Raw genomic sequence first — 11514 nt, 5'->3', positions numbered from 1 at the left:
GTTTGGGAGTCGATTCACTAACGCTTCCCGGTTGTCTTCTTTTGGAGTAGTGTCTGGGGCCGAGGTAGATGTCAGCAAGGCAGAACAATAAATTGAGGACTTTATTTTCTTAAAGGTCATGGCAGATCCTACAGTCTTACGGAGTATATTTGGGACCTGAAGATCAAAGAGAATGTGGCACGGCTGGTTAATGCTGGAGCTGGGATGAGCTGGCTGGTGGTCTCGTCCAGTGCAGACCAAGAGGACACACACACACACACACACACACACACACACACACACACGCCCCCCAAGGGGTGCACAGGGTCAGGTCTGTGGGAGAATCGCACTGTGACTTATGTCTGAGCAGTGCTGGGTCTCAGCAAATGGCACCCAGAGGAGGCCCAGCACCCGGGAAAGACGAGGGTGCTGGGCAGAAACAGGCTTGCGGCTTTAGGGGTTCCAGGGCACCGAAGGGCTTCTGGGTTGGTTCTCTCTGGCATCAGGAGGTGAGGCCTCCTTTAACTCTCCCACCTGCTCTGGGAGCTGAGGATCTGCTGCAGCTCCAGCCGGCGCTCAGCGGCTTGGTGCCTTTGTGGAGCTCCATGAGAAGGCGCCTATCGAGACAGGGACTAGAGGGCACAGTTGGGCTCTCTGGGGGGCTCCTCCCGACAGCAGGCCTCTGAGGAAGCCGGCGAGAGAGGAATGTCTGGGGGCGCAGGGCTCTCAGCCATGGACCGATAGCGCGGACTCAGTAGCCCCCCTTCCTCGGGATTCCACTCGAGCTTGGGGTCCTCCGGGCTCTGGTTGAAGAAGGCCTTCAGCCTGTGGGGCTGCATCCTGTGGGCCAGCGCCATGAGCAGGCCCAGCAGCAAGCACAGCAGTCCTGGGGACGAGGGCGGCAGGTGTCCACCTTAGTCTGATGGGGCCCCGGAAGCAGAGCCTTGGCCCACCCGTGCTCTGGGCCCCGGTCCTTGCTCTCAAGGTAGGTCTCACCTGTGGCCAGTGTGATCCAGAAGGCAGGCCCGAGGTGGGTGTGCAGCTCCACCGTGCCCAGGTGCAGGGGACAGGGCGGTGTGAGCAACGTGGCCGTGGAGAAGAAGAACAGCGCCAGCAGCTGGAAGGTGCCCGTGGCCAGCAGCATGTGGCCGCCATAGAGCAGCACGGGCATGGACAGCATCACGTTGGCCAGCAGCCAGCAGAGGAAGGCGACCCTGGGAAGGAAGCAGAGCCTTGAGGACCTGCCCAGGACCTCCACCCCCCCGCAGGTGAGGCCATGTGGGGTCTCCTGCCATGGGCTTCCCAGCCAGGACCATGGCAGCTGATGCAGCCCTTCCCGTTCTGAACAGCCACATGTACCTGAGGCCTCTGCACTCACCACAGCATGGCGGAGGCATAGTGTCCTGCCAGGCGGTACCGGTTGTACAGGCCACATGGGCTGTGCGGAGTGAACTTCTCGGCCAGGTACAGGACAGGGTCTGGCAGCCCCTTCCTCAGGGCCCTTGCGTACTCCTCGGCATAGTCTTTGCCCAGGTGCCAAGTGAACTCCTCATTGTACGCTATGGTCTCATTCAGCTGGTGCACTGGGGTCCCTGGGGGAAGCGTGGCTGTGCTCGGTAGGGACCCCTGGGCTGCAGTGGGTCATTTGCACACACACTGACGCCCACAGAGTCCTCTAACCCCAGGCCCAGGCACGTTGCAGCCTTTTGGACCCTGTGAAAGTAGCTTCCGAAAACAGAGCAGAGCCCCTCCCTCCCAGGCCAGAGCCCCCTCACCTGTGAGCGTGATGTTGACCCCTCCCAGGCCGACCTGCAGCCCCACATCGGCGCTGATCCGCTCGGGGCTGAAGGCTTTGTAGGTGGTGTCCGTGCTGACCTGGGCCACTGACCACTCAGAGCTGAAATTCACGGCTGGGGTGGGGGAGTGGAACACGGCGGACTCATGGAGGGCTGGGCTGCTGGGGTGGCCAGGACAGCCCCAGACGTGCATGCCTGGACTGGTCACCCACTAGCCAGGCTCGTAGGAGCCCTGCCGAGCACTGGTGTGCGATGGAGAAACTGGTCGGAATCCCAGATCTCCCTCGCTCACCCTCTCCTCACCTCTGATATACACCCTGAGGGAGGAAGCGCTGGGATAAATTCGAGGGGCAAGCGCGGCTTCAGCACGGACACCTATCTCTCCAGGATCCCCAATCACCGAAGCCTAGCAAGCAGCCCCCCCATTTCCTCCACTCCTGTCCCGGGACCTTCTGCCAGAAGTTGTGATGCTCAAAATAAAAATGTCCTGAGGGCTGTGGAGATGTATCCAGCAGGGTCCCCCAGGCAGCCCCTCTTTGGGTAGGACCAGGGAGTCACCATGAAGCAGGGGTCGCTGTGGGGACATGAGGAGTAGCAGAGGCTGGCACTCACCCAGGGTCACAGCCCCGATGAACAAGCTGGTCACCACCCGCAGCAGCCAGAAGAGCCTCTGAGTCACGGGGAGGGGGTTAGGAAGCAGCGCCCTCCTCCCGCGCCCTCCCCCCTTTTCCATGCTGGGCTGGAGGTGGGGATTCTATGAGTGAGGCCACTTGTTCCTGGTGATCGGGGTTTGCCACCTACCAGGTGCTCAGCAGTGACCTGTTGAATCGATCCATGAGTGGGGATCCCTCTGCTGGGAGTGGGACACTGGGGTCTCTTCCCTGAGCCTCTTTGCAGACTAGCTCTGGACCCCTCACTCTGAGGCTGAGGTCCCTCGGGCTGGGGTCTGCAGGTCTGGGTTTGTTTCTTACCGTCTTGCCCCGAATGCCAGGCAGGATGACGATAAAGGTGACCAAGGCAGTCAGAAAGATGGTGATGATGACGGCCAGGGTGGTGTCCATCGGGAAGGTTGGCTTGGGGCCGGTGTAGAAGGGGAATGTGTGTCCAAAAGCAGCCATTGCGGTGGCGGTGTGCCCGGAGGCAGTGCTGTACAATGACATCGAGTGGGTTGAGCGCCCTGTATCTACCAGGCGCTGTCATGGTGCTGGAGATGCAGCCAGAACAAACCAGCTCAAGCTCTGTCTCTGGAATGTACCCTTCAGCATCTTGCCAGACTCCTCCTCGACTACCCTCAGCCATGCCTCCATCTCGCCACCTTCTGGCCTGGCGGAATTAGGGCTTTAGCAATCGGTCTCTGCCTCCTGAGCTCCCTTCCTAACCCACAGCCCTCTACATTGGTGCAGTCCAGACCCTCGAGGCCACTGTTTCCTCTGGGATCATCTTAAGAGATAAAATTCTCTTTTATTCCCCTGGGCCTCTCGCAGAAGCAGACAGATTGCAGAACGTAAAAAGCCCTAGATTTACTATCAAGGGGAGGCATGAGGGTAGAAGGAGGTACAGATTACAGAGCGATTGGCCCCAAAGGAACAAAGGCCAAACAGCTCTGGCTGTATCATCAGAGGACAGATTCCCAGGCTGGCACTGCCCACATCAGTCTGTCCAGCTTTCTCAGATGCCCTGGCTCCTGTTCTGGTGACCCCAGGACAACTGAACTGAATTCACCTGAATAATTGCTCAAGGGTCACCTGCCCTCCACCAGCGGGGTGCTGGGCAGATGTCTTCTATTCCACCGGTCTCTATCCAGATACCCAGGCCTTATTTCAGCTCCAGCACTGGCTTTGCACTCCTCTGCCCATCCTCTAGGCTCAGAGCTTATTAAACTCTAGCTTGTCCCTTTGGAGATAAGATATTGGGCAACGGTACCTGAACTTGCTGTGTTCAGTTAGATCTCAGAACTGGCTGTGAGCCACGCTCTTACTGTATGTGGTACCAAAAAAAGGAGGGGGGGAAGGTACCACCAATTAAAGCATGACAGCCACTGTTGGCAAGACACACATCGATTTCATAGACGTCAATGTGTTTGAAACAAACAAAGCATCTTAGAAGTTAAGTTCTGCTCATGTTTCTGAGTGTAATCCGCATTGGGGTCTCAACCCAGGAAGCCCCGTAGTTTAGTCTGCTGATGCTGATGAAAAGAATAAACCTTGGAGTCAAGCAGCTCCAAAGGATTTGAATTCTGCCTTTGCTTCTTCCAACTTCCTTGACTTCTACAGAGACCTGGTTTTACTGGAAAAGACATAATGTCTTGCTCACAGGGTCACTGAGGAGGATGGGATTGTGTACATGAAGTACCAAGAGCAGTCCCGAAACTAGAAGCTACTGAGCCGGAAGAAGGGGGCATTTCAATACTCCACTTATATACGCCTGCAATCTATGCCTGCCCTCAGTGCTGGCTCTAGTTCCAGGTCTCAGTGACTGACATCATAACCCTGGGCAGGTGACAGTGTCCTTAGTCTATGGTTTCCTCCTCTGTCCTGGATATGATGCTCTCCAGGTCCCTTCCAGTTCAAATGCTGGGATTCAGCTCTCCCTCCCCGGAGAATGGGCCGCTCCTTTCTCTCCAATTGGGCAAATCCAATCTCCTGGGCTCCACCTCACACCTGCCTGGCTTCTCCACCACCTCCGTCACTGGTGACCCCCGTCCCCTTGGCATTCCCCAGCTCTTTTTTGTCGTCTGGCTCCTCCCAAACGCATGTTCAAATTTCTCCCATTTTAAGACAAAGGATATATGCGCACCCATGTTTATAATGGCACGGTTTGTAATAGCTAAAGCTTGGAAACAGCCCAAGTGCCCATCAACTGGAGACTGGATAAAGAACGTGTGGTTTTTCTATAAAATGGAGTACTACTCAGCCATAAAGAATGAGAAATTAGAGACTTTTATAGCTAAATGGATGCACATTGAGGAGTTTCTCTTAAGTGAAATAAATAGGACACATATGTGTAAATACAGAATAGTTTCTCTAGTGTGAGAAACTAAAAGTGTAAATAAGGTTCAAATGGTATAACTGATAGTGTGAAATAGGAAGAAAAGGTCCAAAGGGGTAGGGGAAGTGCGAGCGGTAGAGAAAAGGAAAGAAGGGAAAAGAAAAAATATGAGAAAAGGAAAAAATGGAAACAAAGTCTTTGTAAATAAGAAAGGGTGGAGGGGGTGAAGGGAGGGCAGGGGAAGGGGAAAAAAATAAGAACCAAGATACTCATGTAAAGGTACAAGATCCCAGTGACGAATGTAACTGTATTGTAGACCTAAAATGTGTCAATAAACTTAATGGGGAAAAAGACAAAGGAGACCTCTTTTGATCTCCAGGTCCCCTCCACTGTACCCCATCCTGTTCACAGCCAGGCTTTTTGAAAGAATAGTCTATGCTGGTGCTTCTCTGCTTTACCCTAACACACTGCGATCTAACCTGCCGTCATCCCTGCTTTCTCTGTGATGCCACTAAGTGAACACTCCAAAGCAGAATCCTGACTTTTCACCTTTCTTGAACTTTCTGTGCTGTGTGAGCCTGCAGAACACACCCTCTGTGCTCATTTTTTAGTCCCTCGATCTCCATGACATCATGCTTTCCTGGGTCCCCGACCTTTAACCATCTCTTTCCCAGCTCCTCTCCAAGTTCTTCTTCCCTATTAAATGCTTGTGCTCCCTGGGATTTTGTTTCAGCTTTCTTCTTTTCACACTGTTCAAGAATCCCTGGGCAATCGCAGCCATTCCAGGGGGTGGTAGTCCTCACAAGTACCCCTGGACTCCAGTATCTAAAGGGCCAACCACCTCGTGGATATTTTCACTTGGATATTCCCACCCAGCACTGTAAAATGATATAATAATGATAACAACAACACAGGTCTCAAATGGAATTCACTGTCCTCATTGTTTTTGATTCTATTTTCTTTGTCTCTTTGGCAGCACCACCATTTAACAGTCAAGTAAGCCAGAACCAGGACTATCTTACCTCTTAACTATTTCTTGAAATTATTCACACATTTCTTTCTGAACTACCTCTGTGCTAATTTGGCTTCATCCTCTCTTACCTGGTGCCCGAATAAATTTTCTAATAACTAAATATAATCATTTCACTTCTCTGCCTGGGTCAAATCTAATCCTCCAGGGTCAGATATGGGTGCTTTGTGATCTGCCTCCTCTCCCCTTTGCTCCATCTCTGTCTCCATTGCCTGGCCTGACCTAGGGCCACCCTGCCGCTCCCTGAATCCGACATGCTCCTTCAAGCCTTCTTCAAGGTGTTGTGTGCGTTACCTCCTCTGCCTGGAATGCGCTCACCCCTTGCCCTCACCTCTGCTCACTCCAAGTCCCAGCTTGTTTTCTCTTGTCTGTGACTTCCTCTGATGCCACTGGTCCAAGGCGGATGTTCCCTACTCTAACATTCTAATTGGGTTTTGAGCGTGTCTCCCAGATCATGACAATTATACTGTACTCTAATTGGTGAACATTGTCTCCTTGTTAGGCTGTGATCTCTTTGAGGCCAAGTACTTAATCTTTCCCATCTTTGCCTCCCTGGCTAGTCGCATATACCAATCAGGCTCGGGATCCTATGAATATAAATTTCTTTCCACAGGTGGCTGCTTCTGATTTCTCCCACAAGAGGGAGCACTACCTTATACAATAATCTGATTGTTTTGTACAATAATCTCCCTCAACATTAATTGAGTATCCCCAGTATAGGGCTAAGGACTGGACAAGATTCCAGTCCTTAGGATTCGACTAATCTTCTCAACTTTTAGTGATTTAAAAAAATTGTTTTAGAAAGCCATTTCCAAGAGTTGGAGTCTCCCAAACTAGCAAAGTCACAAGAAAGAATGTTCATGTTTAAGTGAATCTGAAAAATACATGTCAACCCTAGCTAAAGACAACTAAGAATTTGTGTATTATTTTGTAAAACATGTGATAGTGACACTTATTTTATTTTATTTATTATTATTATTATTATTATTTTGGTACCTCGGATCAAACTTGGGACCTTGCACTTGTGCGGCAGGTGCCGGAACCACTGAGCTAAATCCCTAGCCCTAGTGAAATTTATTTTAAAGCAGATGTCTACTGGCCTAAGAATTTTTTATTTATGACACCCAAGTCGCTATATTTTTTTTATGAAAAGTTATAGGAGGAAGGGCTATAAAATGTAGAATATCTTGGTGAATGACAGATAAAGCACGTCTGTTAATAGTAACTTTGTCATATGTTATAATTTCAGAAACAAATATTTGCAATGTAAGCAAATAACTAATAATGTAATGTTTTTGTCGGGATCACATATAAGTATTATTCCTGCATTTATCTTTTTTTTTTCTTTTGGTACCAGAGATCGAACTCAGGACCTTGTGCTTGTGAGGCAGGTGGTGGAACCACTGAGCTTAATCCCTGGCCCCCCTGCATTTATCTTAATGAGAGGTTATACAAAATTTTATGACTGGCTTCTCACTATTAATGTGCTTCAAAGAAACCCTAACAAAACATTTTCTATATCTGAAGTACAGAAGGACATTGTTAATATATTTCCAGTTCTCCAAAAATACTTATTAAAGATGACCAGAGCAAAAAAGGCAAAATTGGTGAATAAATTCTGGCTTTCTTAATCTCTTCTGGTTCACTTTCATGGTTTAGAATGTCCTTAACCTACATGGCCTAATTTGAAGTTAATTTTTTAGGGCCTCGGCTCTAACGTGGTTTTCATCATTAAGCTATAGGCTCCCTGCCTGAGGAGTGGGACTTGATGAGATGTCCTCACCCCCAGATCTCCTGCTTTTCTTACAAAGCTTGTGTTTTCCGGGCCCAGTTCCCCCCTGGTTTAACAAGTAGGGCTGACAGCGGAATGGGTTCTAATATGACAAAGATCTGAGTTAATTCAACTCACTTCTTCCCCAGCTCAGCGCCTCGACTGGTGTGGACACAGTTCAGACTGACACGGATGATGCAGGCACCAGTGAGTTTATACAAAGAGACGCAGACCGAGAAGGAAGCCCCCAGACTGCCGTGCTCAGCAAAACAGCCCCCTCCGCGTGTTGCTCCAGGACAGCCCCCCCGTGATGACGTTGGGGTGGTTTCTCACTGGGACGAGCCAACTCCCAGAGTTTGGGGTTCTTTCTCCCCACTTGGTCTGGGATGGGTCTGAGAGGAAGTGAAGCAAACTCAGCCTAGTGCAAGCTCCGGTCTTCATCACTGAGAGCACAGCCGTGTGCTTCAGTGCTGGTGGCCTCTCCTGCAGCCGAAGGGACCTTCTTCCTAAGGACTTCCTGCCTACTTCCCCCTCCTCCCGGCTCCATACAAGGAGTGCCAAGTCCCTAGGAAGGGGCTGGGTGATGTGCACTAATGGGTGATGCCTAGCTGCTGGAATGAAAAGGTTTATTCCTCTGGTCGGGGTAGACTCCATTAAAAGTTTACAGCTCTGGCCAGGCACAGTGGCACACATCTGCAATCCCAGCACTGCGGGAGGGTGAGGCAGGAGGATGGAAAATTTGAGATTCTTCCTCCAGGGCAATCTACCGAGATTCCGTCTCAAAAATACTCAGTAAATAAGAAAGGCTAGGGATATAGCTCAGTGGTAGAACGCCCTGGGTTTATACTGCACTAAAGGAACAATTAAGTGGAGAAAGAGAACAAGGTTTGAAAAGAATGTTAGACAGGACGCGGTGGGGAGCTCAGGGGGAGTCATGCAGTCCAGCCTTCCTAGGCTCCAGTTAAGAGAGGGTGAGATTCCGTGTCTGTAGCCCTGCGACCTCTGTGGTCTTAGGAGGCTCTCCCCGCCTTCATTTCTTCCCAAGCTTTGTCCTTCCAGAACTCCCCATCTGAGTTAGTGCTGGGTGGACCCCAGCCGTGCGCCCCTAGGGGTCGGCGCGGGAGCAGCGTTTCAAGGCCTCCTGCTAAGCCTGCTGACCACCGGGACCGCAGCCTCCTTACCTTCTCCTCTCCCGCGCCTGTTCCTGAGCGCCGCGCTCCCACGCCGGGATCCTGCGGGGGTGGAGAGACCTGATGCCAACATTCGGTCCCCGAAAGCGCCCGCAGCCTTTCTCCCTGAGGGGCTCCCCACCACCCCCTCTCTTCTCCCACTCCATGAAGGGCCAGGTCGTGGCCAGGTGCCATGCCCCCCAAGCTGCCTCGGACGGGTGGCTCGGGGCGCACGGACCGTGCTATTGCGTGGCCCCAGCACCCCGGGACCCCGCTCTCTGCCCTCAGCACCCCGGGACCCCCATTCTCTGCCCCCAGCATCCCGGGACCCCGCTCTCTGCTCCTCCTACACCCACGCCCAGCACCCGGGCCGGCCTAGCGCAACCCAGCTCTGCGGGTCCGGTCCGGCACGCGCGGCTCGCGGGGCGGTGACCCCGAGATCCCACCAGGACGGGGGGGCGGTGTCCCACGACGGCCGTGGCCGTGACGCCTGTCCGGCCCTTGGCGGGCGTGGCTGACCGCTGGTCGTGCAGCGCGGACCCGCAGCCGGCTGGGTGGAGTGGATCTGGGGCGCGCGGCCCCTCCGACCTGTCGAGGCGGACTCGCCCTTCGCTCCGCCCACGAGAAGGCCGCAAGAGCCAAACCCTCGGCGGGACGGGACGCGACGCCCCACCCGAGCCCTTCCCCTCGCGGCCCGGACCTTTGGCGGCCTCCACGGCGCCGGCTTCTACCAGCCCGGGTCCCAACCCTGCCCCCCCTCCCCGCGTCCCCCAATCCTCGAGGCGCCGTCGCCCCGCCCCCGACCACGCCCGGCCCGCTCGAAGCCGGAGAGGCGGTCGGAAGCTATCGGGCTCCCGAGCCCATTCAGGAGCCAGGCGGGAGCCAATCCGCAGGCCCGGAACAAAGCCAGCGACTAAGGTCAGGTCCTGGTGGGCCCGGTGCCGGCGGGTACGGGAGCTGCCGGGGCAGGCACCCAGGGAGAGAACCCCACCGCGGGCAGGTTTCTGAGGGAAGGGGTTCCGACCCTATCCTCAGGCTAAACTGGACCCTGTTGGCGCCCGTCGTCCACCCCATCACGGTTTGGGGAGACTGGGTGCTGCTGATCTTGGTAATGGGGGAGAGCTCGCCTCCCGGGTGTAGGGAGAATCTCCCCTGAAGAGCACAGCATGCCAGGGAGGGACTCTGGCTCCTGGGCCCAGCCTGTGCCCCTTGGGCCTCCCTAGAACACGTAGGAATCCCTATAGCTTTAGCTCATCTTCCTCTGACCCGGGCCTCCGGCTCTGGGTCGGGCTCTGGGTCAGGCTGGGGAAGTGAGCCACGTGGGGCAGGAGCCCTGAGGCCTGTGGCTTCCTGCCCTGCCTGGGGTTGAGCCTTCATTCCAAAGTTTTGGGAAACTTATGCCCCACGTTGCCTGGCAAATCAATAAGGACCCCACTCCCAAAGGATGACCCACCCCCTCCTCGACAAGCAGCCCCACACCTGGCGAGACAGCAGATGAACGGACACGCGGGTTTGGGGCCCAGGATCCAGAGGGATGACAGTGAGGGAGGGGAAGGACCGCCATGGCCACTTCAGCTCTCTGCAAATTGTCAAAGGCCAGCATCCGGAAGACTGTGCACGGACAGTGGAGCTCTGAGCTTTCAGGCTGTGACAGGACCTAGGCTTTTAAAATTTATTTAATAGGAGATGAGAAATAGGGTGGCATCCCGTCCATTCTGGGTTCTCTCCTCTGACGACTGTCCAGCAGCCCTGAAGAGTGGAGATCAGGCTTTCCCCGAGCCACCTGCTGCCTCTGTTCCCCTGATTTCCTGGGTTAGTTTGTTGGGCTGGGAGGGAGGTCACGGAGCCAGCCCTAAAACACGAGCATCTGGCCAGCAGCCCTCCTGAGTCTGCTCTGAGAACGACCTCCTGCCTGCTCTCTGTCACGCCTGCATGACACTGGTCTGTTTTGTTTTCCTCTGAATGCAGCCTCATTCTCACATGTGATTCTGGCATCGCACTGGGTGGTGAACAGTTCCAGTCCCATCAGATAAGTGGTTGGCCGAAGGTCCCATGTGTACTGGCCTGGTCTCCAGGCAGCTGTGCCAGAGCAAGGGTTGCCACCCAATCATCCAGCTCCGGAGCCTCTAGTACCTAATGAGTTCTCATTAAGTATTTGTTGGATGAATGAATGGATCTTGGGAGAAAGTAATTCTCTTGTTCTACTCCAGGCCCACCACAGCCTAGATTTGAAGAGACCTGCAGAGGCCTTGGCCTGATTCTCCTGAACAGCTGGCGGTCATCCTCTGTCCTCTTTCTCCAGGTGCCCATTCTGGGGATTCTAGCACCTGAGCCCCTCATCCCATCTTCATCATGGGCTTCCACCTGGCTCTGCCGTGGGCCCTCCTGGTTGGGCCATGGAGCCCCGTGGGTAAGTACAGAGTGGAGAGGAACTGTGGCTAGGAGCAGGGACCCAGCCTCCTCTGGGCTTTGCTGAGGATAGCAGCTGTGTCACATCCCCCTGTGTCCTTAGTCCCTGCACATGGTAGGTGCTCATGTTGGATAAACGGATGGATAATGGAACGAGTTATTGCCAAATACACAGAATTAGGGAGCCTAGGCCGAAGAATGACCATCAGTATTTCCCGTTTCACTCTCTCCAGTCTGAGGGGGAGCTTTCACTTGCCTCTGTCTTCTCCTTTCATAAAGAGTTCTCGACTCAACACAGGAAAAGACTGATTGGAATCTTGAGTCAAATTGAACCCAAAGCTGAAAGGGAATCACTGATGTTTTTATACAGTA

The 11514-nt window shown here is 53.7% G+C and overlaps 2 protein-coding genes across 8 annotated transcripts in view; one reads left to right on the top strand and one right to left on the bottom strand.

Moving 5' to 3' along the window:
• Nucleotides 1–87: 87 nt before the first annotated feature.
• Nucleotides 88–9481, bottom strand: Duoxa1 (dual oxidase maturation factor 1). Of its 5 annotated transcripts, none has more exons than XM_087181423.1 (8): nucleotides 9434–9481; nucleotides 8746–8796; nucleotides 2747–2921; nucleotides 2388–2445; nucleotides 1755–1889; nucleotides 1358–1571; nucleotides 976–1193; nucleotides 88–865 (listed from the first exon to the last, which is right to left on the bottom strand). In XM_087181423.1, exons 3-8 carry the CDS (start codon nucleotides 2891–2893, stop codon nucleotides 612–614), a joined length of 1026 nt encoding a protein of 341 aa, XP_087037549.1. In that variant the 5' UTR covers nucleotides 2894–2921; nucleotides 8746–8796; nucleotides 9434–9481; the 3' UTR covers nucleotides 88–611. The 5 variants fall into 5 exon arrangements, with proteins under 5 accessions (XP_087037549.1, XP_087037543.1, XP_004835534.2 ...); XM_087181417.1 differs by lacking the exon at nucleotides 9434–9481 and adding an exon at nucleotides 9180–9313; XM_004835477.4 differs by lacking the exon at nucleotides 9434–9481 and having other exon boundaries at nucleotides 8746–9037.
• Nucleotides 9413–11514, top strand: part of Duox1 (dual oxidase 1) — a 28106-nt gene continuing 26004 nt past the window's right edge. The window contains exons 1-2 of one of the 3 annotated variants that reach the window (XM_087181365.1): nucleotides 9413–9651; nucleotides 11036–11143. In XM_087181365.1, coding sequence (XP_087037491.1) covers nucleotides 11086–11143 — 58 coding nt within the window. In that variant the 5' untranslated portion in view covers nucleotides 9413–9651; nucleotides 11036–11085. Of the gene's footprint in view, nucleotides 11144–11514 lie in introns of all 3 variants that reach the window. The other 2 variants (XM_087181356.1, XM_004835476.3) reach the window with 2 other exon arrangements.

This window comes from Heterocephalus glaber, unplaced genomic scaffold, assembly GCF_053883595.1.
Source record: "Heterocephalus glaber isolate CG9 unplaced genomic scaffold, H.glaber_assembly_v1.0 deba00000122, whole genome shotgun sequence".
NCBI classification, from domain to species: Eukaryota; Metazoa; Chordata; class Mammalia; order Rodentia; family Bathyergidae; genus Heterocephalus; species Heterocephalus glaber.
Note: the sequence above shows the minus strand (reverse complement) of the source record. Positions and strands in the feature narration are given on the sequence as shown.